The sequence below is a fragment of the Eleutherodactylus coqui genome, chromosome 9, assembly GCF_035609145.1.
Source record: "Eleutherodactylus coqui strain aEleCoq1 chromosome 9, aEleCoq1.hap1, whole genome shotgun sequence".
Lineage (NCBI taxonomy): Eukaryota > Metazoa > Chordata > Amphibia > Anura > Eleutherodactylidae > Eleutherodactylus > Eleutherodactylus coqui.
The window spans coordinates 147,862,903-147,875,969 of record NC_089845.1 but is presented as its reverse complement, the minus strand read 5'-3'; the positions used below and the strand labels follow the sequence as shown (position 1 = coordinate 147,875,969).

At 39.9% G+C, this 13,067-nt stretch overlaps 1 protein-coding gene across 1 annotated transcript in view; it reads right to left on the bottom strand.

Annotated features, from left to right (window-relative positions):
* STMN2 (stathmin 2) overlaps window positions 1–12,803 on the bottom strand; it is a 58,448-nt gene extending 45,645 nt beyond the window's left edge. Inside the window, exon 1 of the mRNA XM_066578608.1 lies at window positions 12,656–12,803. Within this exon, the coding sequence (XP_066434705.1) occupies window positions 12,656–12,674 (19 nt within the window). The 5' untranslated portion in view covers window positions 12,675–12,803. The remainder of the gene's footprint in view (window positions 1–12,655) is intronic.
* Between the last annotated feature and the right edge of the window lie 264 nt (window positions 12,804–13,067).

Sequence of the window (13,067 nt, the reverse complement as noted above, 5' to 3'; positions counted from 1 at the left end):
AACAATTAGTTGAGCCTGGTGTATTTCATTGATGTATTTTACCTGCATTGATTATATTACACTCTTTACTTATTAAGAACTAAAAAAATGAAGGTTAAGACTAGAGATGAGCGAACGTACTCGTTTAGGGCGATTTTCGCTATCGAGCACCACTTTTTTCGAGTAACTGACTACTCAGGCAAAAAGATTCGGGGGGCGCCAGGGGTGAGCGGGGGGTTGCAGATGGGAGTGGGGGGGGAGAGAGAGCTGCCCCCTGTTCCCCACTGCTACCCCCCGCTGCACCACGCCCGCGCCCCCCCGAATCTTTTCGCCCGAGTAGTCAGTTACTCGAAAAAAGCGGTGCTCGATTGCAAAATCGCCCTAAACGAGTACGTTCACTCATCTCTAGTTAAGACTAGAGTTGAGCAAACGTACTCTGCTGAGCTTGATGCTCATTCGAGTATTAGCATACTCGATGGCACTCGCTACTCGAGCGAGCATCATACCGCATTCGACCCCGCCCTAGTTTTGGCCCCTCCCCGCTGCTGATGTGTCAGATTTGACCCCTCCCCACTGCGACGCTGCGCATGTCAACTCTAGTTTGTGGAGAGAGAGAGACTGACTCCCATTAAATTCAATGGGGTTCGTTACTCGAATAGAGCTCTCGAATTTTACGAAAAGCTCGACTCGAATAAAGAGGACCCGAGCATTTTGGTGCTCGCTCATCTCTAGCTAAGACTGAACAACCTACATTACTTTCCTTTGTGTTCTTTTTCAGGTAATCCACAATTTAAAGGGAACTTCCCCAATATCCTTTCATCAATGAACTAGTGGGAAAAAACGCATCTACAAAATGCTCCAACCCCTAAATGTCAAACAAGAAACTCAAAGTAGCATTTCCCAACCCTGGTCTTCTTAAAAATAGGAAGAGCCCTGCTCCGAAGAAGACTGGAGAATTAATATACATCTCACCATCTAATTGACTCGGCAGGTAGAAAACATCATTTTCTGCATTTATTATTTCTCTATGCTGTAATAATCTGTTTATGAGAATTGACAAGCATTGTCAGCAGCTCAAAGAAGCAGGAAAATAGTGACAGCAAATTGCAGAAGCAGCAATTATATGCTTTCAGAATGCCTTACATAATACTTAGAGAATATTCAGGGGAAGACTTATCATATGCGCAGTGTTGTTGTGATTATTTGTTTGGATATGCTTATGCCTAAGATGCACCTAATTCTTCAAAATGTCGCACACAGTATGTTAAATTAGGTACAAATTTTGTAGCATGAATGTCTATTCCAAAAATACACCTCCTATGTACTAGAGGAGCCCTGCGACTTTTTATGCAACTTTTTAATAAAGGGGCAAATGATAAATCAGGTCTAAACTGCTGTGCCACCTAAATCCCACAGGATTTATTAGATCCCTTTATAAAGTGAAGTATTGCTTTAACACTATGTGGATTAAATGGATGAAATCTACATACAGTTGGCTTATCATTATACACAATGTGGCATCCAAGGCGAACAACTGATTACCCAGTTCCCACTTCTGGCTCCTCAACAAACAGTTGACTTTTCCGGGAAAACTGGCCAGCCAGGTATTTCCACTGCAGGGGAAATATTGTACTACAGGATGGACATTCAGATGATTGGTTGTCTTGTAATATTATGATGGCATAAAGTCTGCCAGAATGAGAGTCATTCCTACATAGCAGTTCTATGTTCTGTCCATAGAGAACACACAGCTCTATAAGATATTATTTATGCCTGATATATATATATATATATATATATATATATATATATTTTATATCAGGCATACATTAATGAAGGAGAAGAACTATTACTTTAATGACTTTCAGTGTTTTACACCAGTTTTAGGGGTATTGGTGAAGTTCTGGTTTGGTTCAAACTAATTCAAACTGAACTCGACTTTTTCCCCCCAAATTTTGCTAAACGGCTGATCTAAAATTTTCAAAAATTTTCGCAACACTAATCCTAAATTTAGTCCAAAGGGAATGCCTCTCATTAGCTGGTTTATGGTTTGTGATTTATAGCACGAGAAAGCCTGCCACCTACCCTATAAGCCTTGCCCCAAAAATGAGCCCTAGGCGAATTACATAAAAAACCCCAAATGGAATACTTAGCTAGCAGCTCAGTCCGGGTACTCCCGCTACTCTCCGGAGCTCTGCCATGCATCTTGCAGTCCTTGTTCGCCTACAAAAATCACTTCCTGGTTACGGGACTCATAAATCCCACTTTGAGGAAGCGATGGTTCTGATTGGTTCTTGAGGGCTGCTCAGCCATTCAATGCAGTGCTCGATGAACCAATGTGATGGCTGTGATTGGTTCTTCGACTACTGATCAGCCAATCAATGCAGTGCTCGATAAACCAATCACAGCCATCGCGTTGTGGAGTTGGGATTTATGAATTAGCCAATCAATGCCATGGCTCAGCGTGTTGGAGCTCCGGAGAGCAGTGGGAGGGACTTGGACTAAGCCTGCTAGGTAAGTATAAAAAGACATCCCCCGAAAATAAGACTTAGTGCCTCTTTTGGGGCAAAAATTAATATAATTTTAAGAGAACCTGTCACTGTGACAAACCTAAAACAAGGACATAATTATAAAAACTAAGTAGGTACAGTCCCACCTACTAAACAGACCCCCAAATTGCCAATTTGGCACAGCCGCATAAAACTTCATAGTTTCATCAGCTGTATTAATGCCTTTTATTCTGTATTTTTCCTTTGTTACATAAACTTGTTTCAGTGAAACTGTTTTGCATCTATTTTGCAATTTTAATTAATTTTTTGGCCTTCTTTTTAGAAATCACTTGGGAAGATGAACACAACTGCTAATTAATCTGTTTGTAGGAAAGTTGATGACATAGGAGCCAGAATTGTCACAGAGGGCAGGAAAATATTGTACCTCTGGTGGTGATTTACAAGGAAAGGTGCACAGAAGCACCAACCAAAAGCAGCTTATACACCATTTGCTTTCATTAGCCTAATTGGCACCAGTTCGGTCATAAAAAATTACTGATTGTTTTTTATGGGTTGCTGCACATATGAACTTTTGCACCTGTTTTCATAAGCAGACCCATCTGAGAATGAGAAGAGATGACCTATTAACATGGCTCTGTCATCAACATATCACTGCTTTCTCAAAAACACTGGCAACACACACGCATACAATATATGTATATTCATTATTGAAAATGATGATTTTCAACCCAAATGCTGCAAAGTAAGAATGCTTTCAAAAATAGAATAGTTTATTTTTAGTCAATTCAAAAAAGACAAAGTGACTGAACAAAAGAGAAATGTAAAAAGTAGAGATGAGCAAGCATACTCGCTAAGGGCAATTACTCGAGCGAGCATTGCCCTTAGCGAGTACCTGCCCGCTCGAGAGGAAAGGTTCGGGTGCCGGCGCGGGGGAGCGGTGAGTTGCGGCAGTCAGCAGGGGGGAGCGGGAGGGAGAGAGGGAGAGAGAGATCTCCCCTCCATTCCGCCCCGCTCTCCCCCGCAGCTCCCTGCCCGCTGCTGGCACCCGAAACTTTTCTCTCGAGCGGGCAGGTACTCGCTGAGGGCAATGCTCCCTCGAGCAATTGCCCTTAGCGAGTATGCTCGCTCATCACTAGTAAAAAGTCAAATCAATATCAAACAGGTGATAATGATCATCATTTTCATATATAGGTTAAATACAGTTATTCACTGAAACAGAAACTGCTGTGTAGGAGGCTTAAAACTGGGAGTGAAACAGCCAAACTGTGCTACAAAGATGAGGTTGTGGAAGACAGTTTCATGTTATACTTTGCATTTTGTTAACTGACAAAAATAAACTAATAGCACTTCTATTTTTGATAGCAGTCTTACTTTGCAGCATTTTCTCCACATCTGCCTAAAACTTGTACACAGTACTGCATGTCTCTGATTTCAAACAGAAAAACTGTGCCATGCTTCACTTTTAGAAGTATTATTACTAGGGAGGAATACTTCCATAATATGGTGGCGAATGGAAACACCGTAACATAGCACATGCAGAATGATATGGCTCCGGAGTATGGATCCATAGGGAATCAGTTGACTGTATACCCAGCTTTATGCCAACATACTATACATATGTAACTAACAGGCAGACTGTTTACTAGAAATATGATGCCTAACAACTTTCTGTATTTGGGCAATAACTACTATGTTCTACTTTGTCAGTTTCCCCATCAGTTTGGCATTGTAGTGGGCTATATGTGGATGTTCTAACATTTATCTTTTTTCATATTTATATAATATGTAAAAAGAATGTGTCAAATTCAAAATGTTGTAGCTGTTCAGTGGATCCCTTGAAACCAATCTGTCTCTAATGACTCAGCCATTCAGTTTAGAGGAATTTCTGAGACTTCAAAAAAGTGGCTATAGGCAAGGAATGGGACAAAGTAACAGTTCATGCAGTACTCACTGTATAGCCGTTCCACCGATCCACTCTGATCAATGCTGCTTTGGTCATATATGCATGAACAGCACATGGCTGCTAAGGCTAAGGCCTGTTCAGGATCAGAGCGGCTGAATTGGTCAAACATCTATCCGATGAGTGATGCATAGATTATTTTGTCTCGTTTTCTGCCCTTAGCAACTTTTTTGAAATTCTTGAAAAACCCCTTTAAGGCCTCGGTCAGATGATCTTTTTTTTGTGCACAAATAGCCACGCAAAAAAAAAAAATCACAACTCACGTGTTTACAAATAGTGTGAATTAACAGCTGCTCTGTGGAGAGAGAAGAAGCCCCGTAGGACTTTGATATTTCCCCATAGCAGGAAGAGATAGAGCGGGGCTACAGGGAATTAACCCATAGTCCGCTCTGTCTGTCCCTGCTGCAGGTTAATCACCCATAGCCTCACTCTCTTTCCCTGCTATGGGAGATTAACCCATAGCCCACTCTGTTTCTCCCTGCTGTGGGTTATTTCCCCATAGCCCCGCTCTGTCTTCCTGCTATGGGGGATTAACCTATAGCCCGCTCGCTCTGTCTCTCCCTGTTACATGGATCCCTGAGGGATATCCCCATAGCGCAGAGAGGGGCAGAGCTACGCGGTATATCACAGGGATTCCCATAGAAAAAAGTGGAGAGGAGGAGCTGGATAGGTAAGGCTAGGGGTGGATCGCTTTACCTCACCCTCACCCGTCTCACACTCTTGGCTAAAGCCCTGTAACCGCGTCTCCTCTCTCCCCACTATAGGGAAATCCCTTGGGGAGAGAGGTGGAGGGAGTCCCCTACTGCCCCTTCCCGCTGCTAGGGAATTGCCCAGCAGCGGGGCTGGAGGATATACCCCACTGCTGGGCAGCAGGATTTAAAAGTCCTTCTGTAAGTATCAGGAAATCCATTCCAAGCGCAGGAGTTTCCATTAACTCCAGCTCCCATGGGAGACAATGGAAACTCCTGTGCAGCTCGTACCAAAGATAGGACAGGTTCTATCTTTGGTGCGCACCATGGAGCTACGTGTGACCTGCAGCATGCCCTATCTTTGTAAGTTGAACACCGTTTCGCACGCCTAACATTCTCTCATGTAAGCGCTTCTATAGGAAACTATTGGTTCCTATTAGAAGCACGTTCTGCACGCAATAAAACGCTCGTCTGACCGAGGACTAAAGCTGGATTTGCAGTGTGTGGTGGAAGAGATTGGTAGCATTATAAAACGTGCCTGCTTTCTTTCAGGAACAGTGACACACTTGCCCACAGGTTGTGTCTGGTACTGCAGATCAGCCCTCATTCACTTCAATGGAGTTGATCTGCAGTACAAGACAATCTATGGACAGATGGTTCAGTGTTCCTAGAAGAAAGCGGCAATGTTTGCCTGACTCTTAACTGTTTTAACTGGCTTTATAGATATTGTAGGGCACAATACAAAATAATAGTGAGCCGTGTCATATTTAGCTCAGTGCAGAATATGAACGAGATGATTTCCAATATATTTCTATAAGTTATCAAAAACTGTCTGCATGTGTTATTTTTCATAAAAGCACTTATGAAATATTTGGAGAACTGCAGGCTTCACATAGCTAAAAGGACATCTAATGCATTATATATAAGTGCAGACTGGATTTTGTAAGTGGACATTAAGGAACTTTTATCATACACTGCAGATATAATTGCTTGTAAGTACTTCAAGTAATTGACTGTTAAACCCTTCTCTTGACTTAGCAAAATCTTGGCCCACATTTCTTCCATAAAAACTTTAAGTTAGACAGAACAATAACTGCGTATAGAAACAAAAATACATTTATGGATGTTCTCTGGTGCTTTTGTATTTGTTGGCTAATTTAGCTCAGTAGAAATGCAATCAGACAATAGAGCAACAATGTAGCCATAACATAACAAATTCTGTTATAACTGCTAAAGAGCGATTAAAGGGGCTGTCTCAGGATGAAAAACCTTGACCATATGCCCTATTAGTACATACAGATGTCATAGAAGAAGGCACTCCACTTAGCACTCGTCTTATACTGTCAAAATGGAAAGCCACTCTTTAAGAGCAGCTCCTGCCTTGGTGGACCCGCTGCATCCATGTGATTCATAGAATCATAGATTCGTGGAATCCTAGACTGGTAGAGTTGGAAGGGACCTCCAGGGTCATCGGGTCCAACCCCCCGCTCAGTGCAGGATTCACTAAATCATCCCAGGCAGATATTTGTCCAGCCTCTGTTTGAATACTTCCATTGTAGGGGAACTCACCACCTTCCATGGCAACCTGTTCCACTCATTGATCACCCTCACTGTCTAATATCTAATTTGTGTCTCCTCCCTTTCAGTTTCATCCCAATTCATGAATGTACATTTATTTCAGTGGCTGATCACTGCATTGGCTTCATTTTAGAAAGTAGCGATCCATTCTATACAAATGCTATATTTTCATTTGTCTTTATTATGAAGGTAACATGAAATATATAATCTTATGTTCATTATTTTTTACTAGAAAATTATTAATTTTTGAACAATACATTTTTGTTAGCGGGTCCGCCCAACAATAAGCTGATCATAAAGTATCCCTTTCTGGGAGATTCAGCAATCATCTGCATGAGTGACCTCAGCAGGAATCGTTCAATCCCCCTGCAGCTCCACCACAGGAGAAATGAAGTATTGCACAGTTCTCAATTAACTTAATGGGATCTCCATATAATGTTTGTAGGACCTGTTGACACATTCTTTATAGAAGCCCTCCAGTCTAGCTGATTGGAGGGCTTCTGGTGTTTTCAGCTTTGAGGTTGAAATTATTATAAGAACATGCAGAGAAAAGGACAATTGGTCATTGGATTGGGATGACAAACTGTGCTTTTGTCAGCATGTTCCATCGATAATATTCAAAGGCAGCAAACAATATGGCTGCACTTCCTGTTGTGACGTTTGCAAAACTGGCTGCCACAACAAAACTAACACTCTAATATTTGTACATATCATCTTAATCCACACAAGCGGCACCAAGCCGCCTCTCTTAATCCAACACACAAGCCTACGTCATAAAATGTACACTTTTTCACTAGTCATCTGATGAGGTTCCATGACGACGGTGTCATAAATTGTCAAAATCTTGATTTAACAAATTCCAAAATTAAGTCCTGTGAAATCATGGGACGTCCTTGAATATATAATAGCGAAGCAGAGCACCTAGAATCCCCTGTGATAGTTGCTGCTGTACATGAACCTTTACATGAGTGTGACTTCTTGTAGAGTTGAGGTTATTCTATAGCTCCCCTATGAATATTGCTCGTTCCAGCACTGGCTGAATTTATCAGTATGACTTCTCTCTGTTCCGTTGGAATTTCCATGATTTATACAGAATAGAATAATGTAAAGTTCATGTAAAAAGGATGTGTAGCCCCTCGAGAATTGACAAGCATCATGGGGCATTCTCTATAGACCCCGTGAGGACTCGATTCATCTTGACATTTGTAAACCAGGTTTCTTAAAGATACTCTTGTGAGGCAACATTACTGTATTATCACTAAGAAAATTGGCTGACCCACGCGGTCATCTCAGGAATGGACTATGTTATTCTCACCAAAGCCAGAACTTGAGTCTCACTGCAAAATCTGTAACTGGGCTTCTACATATTATATACCATTTATAATACTGGTGCTTTCTTATGTTGCAAAGGTGTCTTTGAACATAAGCCAAAGCAAGAATCTTCTCCAGAAGGAAAAGTGAATCCATGTACAGACAGACTGTTTTGGGGTGTTTTTGCCCCTTGTTAGGCCTCTCACCAAGCCATAATTCCTTGAGGAGCATGGGGGCCTAATATACTCCTCACACTTTCTATGTGCTATCCCCAAGGAGAAACTATACTTTTCTTGACCCATGTCAGAGGCCTCTTACCACTGGTGTAACTTTAGAGGAAGCAGAGTATGCAGTTGCACCTAGGCCCAGGAGCCTTATGGGGCCCATAAGGCCTCTCGTCTCCATATATGGAGCCTAAAACTATGAATAAAGCATTAAAGTTGGGAGCCTTGTTACAGGTTTTGCATTGGGGCCCAGGAGCTTCAAGTTACGCCTCTGCATTAAGGGGTTAGGAGAAGTTGGGGGGCCCCAAGATAAACTTTTGCACCCGGGCCCATGAGCCTTTATGCCCCTGCCTCTCACCAAGTCAAGCCCTTAGATGAAAGACAAAAAATCCCAAAACAGTCTGTCTGTATATGTTATCTTTTCCTTCTGGAGAAGACTCTTGCTTTGGCTTATATTCCCAGTCATTGTTCCAAGGCCTGTAAAAAGGTCTGACATTGACTTACAGGAATGAGGCCTTCTAATCGGTGGTGCTGTAGAGGTATTGTTCCATCTTCCCATTTGTGATTTTAGACAATAAGCAAGATGACTGGCATGCAAAATGCAGAGATTTCTTTGAAAGAATTAGAAACCATCACTAGAACATTGCAGCATTTCTAGGAAGTGCAATTCCTCAGTTTATTCGAGGACTGGCAGTAGTTACACTTCCCTAGCTACCGTTCATTTCACTGCCAACATCTGGCCTTGAAAATCAGTGACAAAGCAAAGATTCTCAGCAGTAAATACCTGCTCTGTGCCATACCATGAATAATCATGAATAATAGTCTAAATATTCTGCTAATTCAAGGAAAAACATCCCACGTAGACCCGTCCATGAGCAACCTTGACCATCCTGCCTCATAAATCACAATGTCTGTAGGGCCAAGACCCAGACTAATTCTTGCTGACTACAAGGATCAGATGTGTGGCACTGTGATTGTAACCTGATCTAGACATTACACTCCAGCCTCCGGGATTTGTCTTCCAGCAGACGTTAGATATCTTTATTTTCATCTCACAGTCAGTTGGGAAGATGTTGGCTTCTAGTGATGTCACCTCTACGTAATCCCAGAGGTATTACATGACATTGCCAAGTCTTTCTCTCGGGATTTATGCAGGAAGAAGTAAAAGTAGGTAACAATTAAAAAGAAGAACAGATATCTTCATGCAGTGTCTTGTATCCATGTATAGGCTATGCCTATATTCATACAAATGGAAACTGTACTATATATGACAACGACCCCAAACACCAGCCAATGTCATTAGGAACTATCTTCAGTGTAAAGAAGAACAAGGAGTCCTGGAAGTGATGGTACGGCCCCACAGAGCCCTGGTCTCATCATCATCAGAAGAGACAGAAGGATTTGAGTAAAGCTGCATCCACAGACGATCTGTGGTTAGTTCTCCAAGATGGTTGGAACAACTTCCCTGATGAGTTCCTTCAAAAACTGTGTGCAAGTGTACCTAGAAGAATTGATGCTGTTTCCAAAGCAAAGAGTGGTCACACCAAATATTGATTGGAATTATATTCCTCCTTGGTTCATTGATTAAACAAAATTACCACTTCTATTTTTGAAAGCATTTATCATCTTTATTGACCATCCTATGGGATAGAGGGGATTTTTTTGTAAAATGTAGGCTTCAGGGCCTAAATGCAACCGTAACCTCTACAGCCCCTATACATATCTCCCCGTTTTAATGCATAATTTGTGTTCCTCAATGAACAGTACTATTAAAAGACATAATAGCATCATTATGTAGCCTACATGGTCATGGCCTCATACCACCAATCCCTATCATCTGTCTGGATTTCTATGTATATTCGTCCAACCCAGAAAATAGTTGCCTACAGCATCTATAGATTGCGAAAGGCCTGTACTGACTGCATTCAAATATATAGATAATGAAAATAAATATTAAACTCTCTATGGATTGATGAACTCAGAGAAGATATAAATCTATTATATATTCTATCTACCTCATTTAAGATTATTTTTTATGTTTTTAAATTCGGAAATCAAGAAATAAATGGAAGCAAAAACATTACAAAGATACAAAATATCGAGCTTTAACTTTTGTAATCCCTTAAAAATATTTAATAAATCTCAAACCCCTAATTTTTAATTTTTTTTTAATCAGCTTGCTGTTTCTCTCCCGCACACCAGGGGGCAGCAGTTTACTGCGTTCTTTCCCTATCCTGCATATAGAAACACTCCCAAGAGGAAGAATGCAAAGCCTATTGTTTCTTTTTGGCTTTTGGAAAATCAATGAAATTAAATTCTGTTAGATCTGCTATTCTCCACAGTATTAACATGCTTATGGCTTATTATAGTTCTGTTGTACAGGAACAATGATTAGTTCTCTTATATTCTGCTGTGCAGGAACAATGATAACTTCTCATGTGTTTTGTTGCATAAGAGTATACAATGTAATAACATTTTCCATCACATTCCATATAAAGTCTTTGTGCACTTTTGCACTTGGACTGATAATATAATAATATTTCTGTACCTAAATGACTGATTCCACAATACGATGAGTAATGGAAATTAAAAAAAAAAAAACTATTTTTTTTGTCACTATGAGCCTAGATTAATTGTTCCTAGCTACAAACGTAGGAATTTATAGTCTCCCAGACGTAATCCAATTAGAAGACATACTTATCGGAACTAAATCATTAAACCTGATGGACCATTTTAATGATCTTATACATCTCCTTGATTCTCAGAGACGCTTTGATGATTGACGAGCTGTGAATCCATGTATCATACAATGACAGCAATACACATCCATAGAATTCATAAAACAGTGGCCTTCTGCAGCCATCATTCTCAATCGACTGCAAATTATCAATAATGATTACTATATTGCTGCAATAGGGAGGGGTGGCATGTTTGGTACTGCAGGGCTGGCCAGACTCCCATAGCTCCAGGTTGACCACATTTCCATATAAATCTGTAATTATGGCCTCACCCCTCCTTTGGAAACCTCTGTGGGGGTGCTAGAGAGTCACAATGACTTGGTAATTGTCATGAATGGCCATTGGTGACAATATGCTAGCACCTTTATGATTTTGCCGGTGACCTTTAGGAATGCAATGATAATCAAAAAATGAAGAAACATAACTATGTAGACCCTCTTCAGGTCCAGTCTTTATGTTGGCATGATACATAAAAATTTGGTATTGGGAATTGCATATTGAAAAACTCTGCTTTTGCATGAGTATTTACAGCAATATAATACTGATTTTTTTAATAAAATGTATCGGCAAAGGCGAATGAAAAGTATTTCTTCATTTCTGCTTTGCATCCATGTGATATATATATATATATATATATATATATATATATATATATATATATATATATATATATATATATATATATATATATATATATATATAAAAATATATAAAAATATATAAATATTTATATAAATAAAAAAATAAAATAGATACAGTATACACACACAAACACACACACACATATATATATATATATATATATATATATATATATATATATATATATATATACACATATATATGTGCTGTAACAACATGCATGTGGAATACTGAGGCTACAGAATAGCAGAAATGGAAATAAAAAATGCAGATTATATATCCCTAACAGTAATAAAAGCATAAAAAAAAAATGACAACAAGGCAGAAAACGCACATAAAATAGACTATACATAATTAGAATATGTTGATTCCACTTCAGTAAGGTTGTCTGGTAGATGATTCCCTGTGCTTTACAATAGCAAGAGGGCAGCAGAAACACATTTAGATATTGCAAAGTGCTCCACATCGAGCTGCCTGTGAACAAGAAAGGAGGCAGATGGGTGGGGTCTGTCTGCATTGTGCTATAGAGCTCGCAGTATAGAAGTGCAGGTGCCTTATATCCTTTGTATACATTATTGTCTCATCCTACGTATTGCCAGAATCAATGCTATAACAAAGTGCATATGTTATATAATCAGTGTTATAGTAAATGAAAGCAAATAGAATAAACCTAAAATCACTTTCATTATAGCTCATCCCTATAGGAACGAATGTATTGGGCGTGTCTGGTTCTGTGGTCCAAGAATAATTTCATTTTTTCATATTCTACAGATATGGTTACATATAATACTGTAGAATAAGCAACTGAATGACACTAATATTTATTTATTTACACAAGTCAAGGCACCAACATGAGTATACTGTGTGCATGTGTGTGTGTATGTGTCTAAAGACTGCACAAAGATGAAACAATAATAAAGCATCAATGTTACAATGTTTGTAATAATGTAACATTATCATAGAATAAACATGTTTCCTGGATAAGATACAACACAGTGAGAATAGTAGAGGCTCGAGTCCTTACCTATTGCTGTTTTGGCCATGTTGATGTACAAAGATGCTCAGAGGTTGTGATTGCAAGAGATCCAGCTACAGCAGTGGAGAGGGAGAAAAGACTGAATAAGGCACTGAGTCAGCACTGTGGGGCCGAGCAAAAGAAAGAGCGAGAGGCAGGAGCCCATGAATAATTAGCAGTCCTAGGCTCAAGCAGATTGGCTCCAATGCTCCCCTGATATGACTCATTTGAAGCTTCAATCTCCAAGCATTAAATATTGATCCGCCAATAGGACCGAGAAATAAAATAGAATGATGCAGCTCGACTTGAGTATTTCCAAAACACCCCCTTTTGATTTTCATAGTACATTCCATATAAATGAATCACATAAAAATGGAAATGGAAGTCAGATGCTACCGGCAAGTCTATATTATGTATGGTT